Below are 9,952 nucleotides of genomic sequence, written 5' to 3'. Positions count from 1 at the left end.
ACCTGTCGTACCCACACAATCCTCCGGAAACGTGTGGCCTCCGAGTGAGATACGGGGACTCTCTAAGCCAGACAGTGGCCCGGGCCATCCCTAAGGAAGTGATGTCTTATACAGAATCCCAGCTCCCACCCTGGCCCCCATGCCCAAGTGATGGATGCTGTCCGGGAGCGGCACAGCCCAGACCCCCCAAAGGCAAGCCAGAGTTCCCTCGCCCATCGCCAAAGAGCACTCGGCCAGTCAGTCCATTCTGACTCAGCCACGCTCCAGGACGGGGTAGAGTTGCTGAGGCTGCGAATCTTCACAGGGGCAACTCAGCAGCCTCCCACCCACCAGCCGGGCGGTGGTGTGCTTGAACTGTCCACCTGTGGGCAGCAGCGCTGACGCCTAACCCACTCCGCGACCAGGGCTCCACCCTGGGATTCAGAGGAGCACAAAAGTCCACCTCCACATGTGGTAAGCATGTCCCTTTGTGGGGGCTCTTGGTGTCAGCTGTGGGCACCCCATACTCGTTCCAACTAGAACTTCTTTCTTGACCAATTGCCAACACACACACACACAGTGTGGTTAAAATAAAATGTATTTTGCATAAATATTTCCATCCAGGAATCATATAGTATAAGTCGAAGTGGCTCACTGGGGTGTTTGGTTTTTAAATACAGAATAAATAACTGTACACAGGGATGCTAAATACAGAGTGGGTAGAGAGCGCCTCTTGGTGGTCGTTGGAAGTGGTGCACCAGAGGAAAGTCACCCACCTCTTCCACCCCCTTGGTGGAGGCAGTCTCAAAGGGACCTCATCGGCCCCAGTTCTCCCTAACGGGAGATGGGGGTAGGTCAAGGGTATGAGGCAGTTCCCGCCAGCCCAGCTGCTAGTAGAAGGTCAAGTACAGGGTTTGAGAAGACAGCATCTGGGAAGATGAGGCTTGAAGCTTGGCGGGATCATTTTGCACTATCTCCCCAGGCTCCGTGATGGCGGATAATTGGAAGATGATTTCGTTACTAGATTGCCATACCAGCGCCTTTTAACTTGTCGCCTAGGTCATTGGAGTTCTGGAGCCGCTGGACTGGCCCGCCGCCTCCTCCTCCTTTTTCACCTCGTAGGGAAATAGAGCACCAAAGATATCTTCATGGTAGCGCTTCTGGCTCTTAAAAGGAACAGGAGAGCCAGAGTTAGCCATCACCCATGACCGGGGGCAGGCTTTCCCAAGGCCCGCGCCCGCTCTGCCTTCACACTTTCATTCCAGAGCCCCATCAAACTGCATTTCACCTCCGGTAGGTTCTGGGCCTTTCTCACTTCCTGCCCTGACCTGGCCCCATCCACTGCCCCAGCAAAGGAGAGCTCCGAGATCATGCGAACCTGAGACATAGCCTAGGAATGGCTTCCCAGGCACACACATAGCAGTGTGTTAAAAGAAGACCTGTCACAGAGGCTGTCATGAAGCTCTGGTGGCAAAGTGGTTCTGTGTTGAGCTAACTGCAAGGTCAGCAGGTTTGAAGCCACCAGTAGCTCCTGGGGAGAGAGATAGAGTTTTCTACTCCCATAGAGAGTCATGGTCTTGGAAAGCCACGGGGGAAGTTCTACTCCGTCCTACAGAGTCACTAGGAGTCAATTTGACTGGGTTGCAGAGCGGTCTTTTGTTTGATGCATCTCAGACCGACTTGACCATCTTTGACCCTTTTTGCTAGCAAACACCCACCCATCAGCCCATTGAACACTTTTCAGATGTGCCTGTGACCTCCAGGCTGATCTTGAGACGGCTCATCCCACCTCAGGGCCTTTGTACCTGCTGTTCCCTCCACAACAGCCCGGAACTCTGTTTCCCTCAACATTCACAGGACTCGCTTCTCACCATCGTTGAGTGTGTCTTTTGTTTGTTTTTCCCTCAAATGTCACCTTCTTGGTGACACCTTCCCCGACCACGCTAGTTAAAATGACAGCCCTCAACACACCCTGTCCTGCCTCCTGGCTGAACTGCTCTCTCTGCACTGCACACTCGGCTCGTTTAGTTTCTCCTCTGTCCACCTGACTAGAAGGTATGCTCCCCCGGGTGAGACTCTTTGCTGGTTGGCCCTCTCACCAGCATGAAGTACCAACAACCAAGTTCACTGCCACCCAGTCGATGCCGCCTCATAGCAACCCTGTAGAATTGCCTCGGTGAGTTTCCAAGACTGTTAACTCTTTATGGGCATAGAAAGCCTCATCTTTCTCCTAAGGGGCCGCTGATGGTTTTGAACTGCTGACCTTGTGAATAACAGCCTGACGCTTAACCACTATGCCACTAGGGCTCCTCCAGAGCAGAGCAGGTGCTCAGTAAATAACAGGTGGATGGATGCACGCAACTTAGAGGCACAGGAGCGTCAGGCAGGGAGAGAGGCAGGCTAACCTTGAGGCACTCACCCCCCGGACTGCGGGACCCTGAGCCTCCTTCTTCCTTATAGAATGGGGGGAACCACACTCCTTCACCAAGGCCTCTGGAGGAAGCTGCCACGAACATCCCTGGCCCACGGACACCCTATGTAAACCCTGGAGAACAGTCATTTAAATGCATCTCCTGCCCTGCAGCCCTGCCTGGGTGCCGACGGGCTGAGGGTGATCAGATGCCAACCTGCGTGAACAAGTGTGAGGCTCTCAGGAGCTGACAGGGGCGATGGCCTTCCTATCCTGGTACTCACAGCCCCGCCTTCTGTGCGGCTACACAACTCTGCCACCAGTCTCTGGCTTCTCCAAGCTACTGGCCACCGGACCAAGCTGCACAACAACTTGGTAAACTAACAGCCGCCTGGCACTGAACACCAGCTGCCTTTGGGAGTCCTTTGAGGTCCAAGACTCTTTCCCTGATCCCAATGCCTACGTCCTGGATCCCTGTGTCTACCCAATGACCATCCTCCCTGGCACTGGATTCAGGATCCACTTGATGGCAGTGAGAGAGCTGAGGGGCTGGAGACCCAGAAGCCTGCAGTTAGCCTCATGGCCACCAGAGGGTGAACCGTGGTCAAGGACTAACACGTATTACCCTATCAGGGCTCCCTGACCCCACACTAGCTCACACACCAGCTGCCACACCTTGAGCTGGAAGAAGTAGTCCTCCACCTGCTCCTCGCTCAGGCTCAGCTTGGCAGCCAGCAGCTGTTTCAGGGTGTGGGCCACATCCCTGGCCATGCGCACATCCCCACAGACGTAGAGGTGGCCGCTCTCTTGGTGGAGCACATGGAGCACCTCGCCGGCCAGCTGCTGCCGCAGGATGTCTTGAACATAGACCTGAAACCAGAGGCAGTGGTGGAGCCAGCGCCCACCCCACAGGGAGGTCCTGCTCCTGGGAGAGGGCCTGCAGGCAGCGGCTGCTGGCACACATAGGGAGCGGGCCAGGGAGCTGCCTTCCCAGCTGGGTGGGGACAGGCCCAGGATGAGGAGGTGTAGTGGCACCCTGATGGCCCTGGCCCTCACTGGGGCTGGGACCACAGAATCAAACGGCAACACAGCCCAGCCCTCAGAGCTGACAGCCAACGGGGCTCCCAGCCTTCTCTGAACTCACCATGCTTCAAAGAAGACTATGGAGCAGTGGCCCCATCCGGGCTCTGTGGCCAGATAGCCTGCCTACACCATCCCCCAATGCCAACGGCTGTGGTTCAGGGTAGGGGCACCAAGCCCAGGGCTCACCACTCCACAGAAGGTAGGGGGTCAGGCGGGACTCTCTGCTCCCATTCCCTGTGGGCTGTGCCAACACAGGCAGGCCAGAGGGTGTGACATATTCATGAGGCTCTGACTCTGTAGGCTGGCAGGACAACACGTCCCCAAAGCAGGCGCTTGCCCACGGCAAGGTGAGAACAGGGTCACTCTCCACCCTTGGCAGCCTGGCCCTCCTTCACCTGGGCAGTACTGTATCCCTGGGGAGCTTATGGTGACTTGGGGATACAGGATGGACATTGGGGCTCTGTGTGACCCCCAACCTTTATGACCTGCTCTTGCGAAAGCAAACCTACAATCGCTCACAGCAGCACCCCATGTCTCTGTAATCACCCCAAGTGAGGCCGTTCAGAGAGGTGGGTGGGGCTCCCACAGGCCAGGACACAGTGGGTTGACACCTATTAAGCACGGACCTTGGGCCTGTCAGGCAGGCGGGAATAGGCCGTGTGCACTGCATGCAGCACCCCCTTCCGGGCCATCTCCAGCATCTCCTCCTGATACAGGTGGTCCTTGCTGGGGTGGTGGCACCCAAACACCAGGGTCATGTGACCTCCAGGGAGTCCTACAAGACCAGAAGGCTGCAGTTACCATAATGGCCACTAGGGGTCCGGCCCCAGGACCTGCCCAATTGTCCTTCTCAGTGCAGGCTTCAGCCTGAGTTAGGTGACTCTGTAAGGCAAGTCTTGGACTGCTAACCGCCAGGTCGAGGGTGGCGGTGCTGGGCGAGTGTTCAATCCCACCAGATCCCTAGAGGGGGAGAGGAGAGGTTCTCTGCTCCCATCAAGACTGACAGCCTGATAGGAGAGACGGTGGCCGGTGTAAGGCATGAAAATAATAATAACTCACAATTATATAAATTAACTTACAATTATATAAATTAAATTATATTTAATTTATCAAAGGGTCATGAGGATGGAAGGGGGTAGGAAGGGAACAAAGAGCTGTCACCAAGGGCTCAAATAGAAAGTAAATGTTTAGAAAACAATGATAGCGATCTATGTGCCAATATGCTTGATAAAATTGACGGATGGATTGTTTAAGAGTTGTAAGAGCCCAATACAATGATCTTAAAATAATATATTAAATTATTAATATATTATAATTTAATTATAAGCAATATTATTATAATATAAATATGTCATACAATTAAATTATTAATATTATATTATTAAATTAATATGTTAAGTACATAGATTATATATATTTAATTTCTGAGGTCAACAGCCTCAGAAACCCTCAGAATATAGGGTCCCTGTGATCCGAATCAACCCCAAGACAGCGGTTTGGTTTTCAGTGTCTAGCAGTGAGGGTCCCTAAATAGTGGCCAAGGTTGGCGCAGGACTGCTAACCCAAGAGTTGGTGATTCACACTCACAGAGGTGCCTCAGAGCCTGGCAGTCAGCTTGCCTCTGGGGGGAAGTGCTATGCAGTCCCCACGAGGCTGCCATCAGCCAAAGGTGACTGGATGGTGACCGGCTTATCTAGTGACCAACAGCCCCTCCCCCAATTCCACAGGGGGAAACTGAGTTCCGGAGCGTGGAGATCGCTCGCCCATAGTGCCACGGAGGCCGGACTCCAGCTCAGCGCTCAGAAGCAGCATGAGGCCGTTTCCCTAGACCGGGTGGCAGCGAGGGCTGGGGCAAGCCTGGCAGCGCTTTTCACCCGCAAGAGGAGCTGTCACCGCCGGTGGGGAGGGGGTGCCACACGTGTTCTTGGGCCCTGGCCGCCCCATGTCCTCTTCCACCCCGGGGCCCGGGGGAGCTCTACCTTTGTGCTCCACGTCGTGGAGGCGCTGCCGCCAAAAACTGCGGAACGGGGCGATGCCCGTTCCGGGCCCGATGAGGATGCAGGGCTGGGTGGGGTCTTCTGGGAGCTGGAAGTTGGTGGCACTGAAGGGGTAGAGGGAGAGAAGCCGGGTTCTCAGATACCCAGGGCAGCTGGGGTTGTGGCCTGGGGGGTGTGGAGGGGTGTGGGTTTCGATTTCTTCTTTGTCCTGATGGCGGAAGCATACTAGCAGATCCTCCTGGTGATGTGGTCCCTCCGCCGAGCCTGGGACCACGCCCCTGTCCCCAACCCTAATCCTGTCAGGGACACAGCCCCACGCCACGGCCAAGGGGCAGAGGAGGCACCCAGCACCGTCTCTGATCCCTCGCTGTTCCCCCAGGACTCTTAGGGACTCTTAGGGACCAACGGTCCCACGGGGGCAGAATGGGAGGCTTACCTGCGCACAAAACAGGGCACTGGGTCGTGGGGCTTCAGGCTGCTGAGCCAAGTGCTGCACACGCCGTGGTGTAGGGGGCCCTGACCGTCTGCAAGAACAGACACACACCTGACCCTCAGTCCCTCCCACGGCCCACGCGCGAACCGCACCCTCGACGCCTCCTACACTGACAGGCCTCCTCAGACGGCCCTGCTCCTTCGGGCTCCCGAGGCGGGGAGCGGGAAGGGAGCAACTCTGTCTCCGCAGGTAACCCCTCTTGCTGACGCAGACACTGAGTTTCAGAGAGAGACAGTGTCGTCGGGGGTTGCTCAGCAGCCACACCAGAGTTCAGGTGCCCTGACCCCTACATCACTGCTCCTTCCTCCAGAGAAACCCCATGCCCCCACCCAGGCCAGCCTCGACGCAGCAGCAGGAAGTGACCCCTGGGGTGGACCACAGTCCTGAACCCTGAGTGCTGTCTAGGGTCGCCCTCACTGGTAGGAGCCCCAGGTCACCTCGGACCATCCGTTCTGCTCCGGACACCCCCTTTCTTTCCCTCCCCAGTGGCCCCTCCAGGAATGGTGGCAGGTCCAGCTTTCTCTGGCTGACACCTCTCTGCCTTTAAAGACAGCCCAGCCACTTGAGCAGTGCTTTAGTTTTTCTCTCGGCTGAATTTGGTGCTTGGGGGACCCGCCTGCCTCTCTGCTCTGGCCTGGCCACCGAGACTGAGCCATGAGGCTGCTCCCAGCCCTCAGACACCCAGTATTCCCAGAGCGCATAGGGCCACCGAGATGGGGGCCAGCCCCCAGCCTCGCCAAGCCAGGCAAGGTCAGCACCGGTGGGCATGGCAGCGGAGGAGCTAATCATCAGACCAGGGTTTGGACCTCTCAGTCTGTGACTGTGTCACCTCCATTGTCTGCCTCAGGGTCCCCCCTGTGGATCCCTTCTTTGCACCTACCTAGTGACAAATGCCTAGTTATTTCTGGTAGTGAAGTGGGTACGTGTTGGGCTACTAACCACAAGGTCACGGTTTGAAACCACTGGCTGATCCATGGGAGAAAGATGAGGCTTTCTACTCCTGGAAAGAGTGACAGTCTTGGAAACCCACAAGGCAGTCCTACCCTGTCCCACAGGGTCGCTCTGAGTCGGCATCGACTCCGTGGCAGTTGGTTTCGGGACCTCTTCCCTGGCCCCTCTACACTGGAAGCTCCCTGAGGGCAGGACTGAGTCTGCTGTGTTTTCACATCCACCGCAGTGCCAAACAGTAGTGTGCAATAAATCATGGCTGAATGAACTTGCGGGTGGATGCACAATCAACGCAGACCCACCACCCACCCGCTGGCTGGGCTCTCAGCAAGTCCAGGAAGCGTCTGGCTCCTACTTCATGTTAATTAGGCACTGTCTACACCCGACCTCGTTAATTTGTCCCAGTAACAGACTGGACTGAATAAGGTACTTGAGAACTTGGACATGGGAGTCAGACTTCCAGGATGGCCATCTCAGCTCTCTACTGACTAAACTGTGACCCTGAGCAAGAGGCAGAACCTCTCTGGGCCTCCGCAGTTTCACCTGTCCGCAGCCCAGCCTGTCCCTCTGCTGTCACACGCCCACAAAGGACACAGCACCATGCCTGGCTCCAGGCTTCCCTCCTGCATACCATTGGTCATGACTAACAGCCCACTCCCAGAGGCCAAGGGATAACGGGGTTCGAAGTGAACATGGTGGGGCTGCTCCCAAGCCTGGGGCCCAGAACTCACCCTGGGTACGGTATGTGACCACGGCCACGGTGAGGTGGACCTCTGTGGGGGTGTGGTCCTGGCAGGAGCTGATGGAGTAGTACCGGGGTCTCAGCACGGGGAGCTGGGAGAGCAGGAAGCTGGCGGACAGCCGCACGGATGGGAACTCCTCGAGAATTTCCAGCAGTGTGGGTCTGTGGGTGAACTTCCACTTGTTGTACTCTGCGGGCTGAAAGCCAAGGGCCCTGTTAGGGATCCAGGGGCCTGCCCCTCGCCAAAGGAGGAGGCTGCTACACACTCTCCCTGCAGCCGGTCACACTCCCAGCAAACCCGGCCAAGTGCCAGGCGCTGTCCAGGGTGCTGAGACACTTCATGCAAAGTCACATTTCAGAAAGCTGGAGAGCGGCGGGGTTGCCCTCCTCAGAAACGTGGTTGAAAGAAGAGGCGGCATCTCACACTTGTGCTTAGAACCTCGCCAGCACTAACTTGTGTGGGCAAAGGTGGAGTCTCTACAGTTGCATGAAATGAGGACACGACTGAAGGAGACCCCAGCGCAGGGGCCAAAGCCACCAGCTGCTCTGTGGGAAAAACGTGAGCCTTTCCGCTCCCATCAAGAGTGACAGCCTTGAAAATCCACAGGGATTTTCCTAGGGTCGCTAGGAGCTTGGGTTTTGTGCCGAGCGACAGTGTTGTGGTTGGATTCGAGTTAATTCATAACAAGGATGAGGAACACAAGGAAGCCCGCTGCCTTTTACTGAGATTTGGACCCAGAAAGGTGCAAGCGAGTTCATTCATTTATTAGCTCGACCACCCCTCAGGATGAATGGTGGTCCCATTAACTGATCCATTCCTCCTCACCATGCATCCTCCAACACATCCTGATCCTGGTCTTGGGAAAACAGACAGACACAGACAGACAGATAGACATGATGGCTACCCTTTCCTAGCAGGTTTCTCAGGAAGTGTACTGTGACCACATCTGGCAGACACACAGAACAATCAGTTCACGCTGCCACACGACTGTCTGCCTGAGATGGTAGTGGAGATGGCACCTGGCTCCCCACCAGTCTCACTTGGAGGGGCTGGGCTGGATTATCTTGGGAGTTTACAGCCAAGCTCTGCCCCCACCCTCTTCCCCACCCACCAGATCGGAATGTTACCTTGCACAGGGCCTCCAGTTTGTGTTGCTCATTCTCCTCTGTAGCCAGCTGGGCCAGCTTCCGGAGCAGCAGTGGAGATGGGGGGGTGGTGATGTCCAGGAAGTAGGTGAGGGCCTGGCTGAGTGAGCAAGGCGGCAGCCTCTTGTCCCTGACCCAGTAGCGGCCTGGAGAGGGAAGGGAGGATCCAGGATGGGTTAATGGCCCCACCTGAGTTTCTCAGGCAGGCAAGGCCTCCAAAGCTAGAGACACTGTCAAGCTGTCATGATCCTGCTGAACCAACCACGGCCCAGAGTCCAGTCCCTCTCTGGCCTAAACTGGGACTTTATTAGGACACCCACACCACAGGCTCACAATGACTACACAGCCCAAAGACCGTTGTACCCCACCACACCTGAAGTGCAGTGACAACTTTTGGGGAGCCCCCACGAGGCAGCATGCATGGCAGTTACAAGATGAATTCAGGAGTCAACAAACCCAGGCTCAAGATTGGGCTCTCAGCTCGCAGGTGGGTGCCTGAACCCTCAGGCCTTGGTTTCTTTCCTGTGAAATGGATCTGATCCCAGAACCCAGGTCACTGGATTTGCATGAGTGAGTAAGTGGTGCATGGCCCTCTGTCTTCAAGCCTCACCCCGCACCGGGAGCCCACAGGTCTCTATTCTGTCCAAGAGCCTGCCGATATCCTGTATGGACAACGCTGGCCTAGAGGAGCCGCCCAGCAAACGTGTAACAGATAACCATGGCTGTTGTGGTTACTGGAGCCCTGGTGGTGTAGTGGTTACACGTTGGGCTGCTAACCATAGGTTGCCAGTTTGAAACCAGCAGCTGCTCTAAGGAAGAAAGAGGAGGCTTTTGCCTCCTGTAAAGAATTACAGTCTTGGGAACTCATGGTGGTGGGGCGGGCAGGGGGGGATGTCTATCTTGTCCTATAGGGTCACAATGAGTTGGCACAGACTCCATGCAGTGGGTGTTTGGTTTTACCACGGATCTGTCTCCCACGCCGAGTGGTAAGCTCACTGAAGGCAGACACGGAGGAGACACTGTCATTGTTCGACCCAGGGTCTGTCTAATACGTGACTGATTACCTTTAAATGAATTCGCCAGCACAAACATGGCCGAGTGAGCACAAAAATAAACAACCCCGAGCTTGGGTGTTTGGGCAGAAGGCCCCAGTT

The 9,952-nt window shown here is 55.9% G+C and overlaps 1 protein-coding gene across 1 annotated transcript in view; it reads right to left on the bottom strand.

The window, feature by feature from the left end:
• Positions 1-1,034: 1,034 nt before the first annotated feature.
• Positions 1,035-9,952, bottom strand: part of NOS2 (nitric oxide synthase 2) — a 44,736-nt gene continuing 35,818 nt past the window's right edge. The window contains exons 20-26 of the mRNA XM_075559617.1: positions 8,781-8,944; positions 7,642-7,849; positions 5,906-5,993; positions 5,452-5,573; positions 4,099-4,247; positions 3,065-3,259; positions 1,035-1,145 (exon numbers count right to left, since the gene is read on the bottom strand). Of these exons, the coding sequence (XP_075415732.1) occupies positions 1,035-1,145; positions 3,065-3,259; positions 4,099-4,247; positions 5,452-5,573; positions 5,906-5,993; positions 7,642-7,849; positions 8,781-8,944 (1,037 nt within the window). The remainder of the gene's footprint in view (positions 1,146-3,064; positions 3,260-4,098; positions 4,248-5,451; positions 5,574-5,905; positions 5,994-7,641; positions 7,850-8,780; positions 8,945-9,952) is intronic.

Source organism: Tenrec ecaudatus, chromosome 10 (genome assembly GCF_050624435.1).
Source record: "Tenrec ecaudatus isolate mTenEca1 chromosome 10, mTenEca1.hap1, whole genome shotgun sequence".
In the NCBI taxonomy this organism is placed as follows: Eukaryota; Metazoa; Chordata; class Mammalia; order Afrosoricida; family Tenrecidae; genus Tenrec; species Tenrec ecaudatus.
The sequence above is the reverse complement of the archived record's forward strand: the minus strand, read 5'-3'. Positions and strand labels throughout refer to the sequence as shown.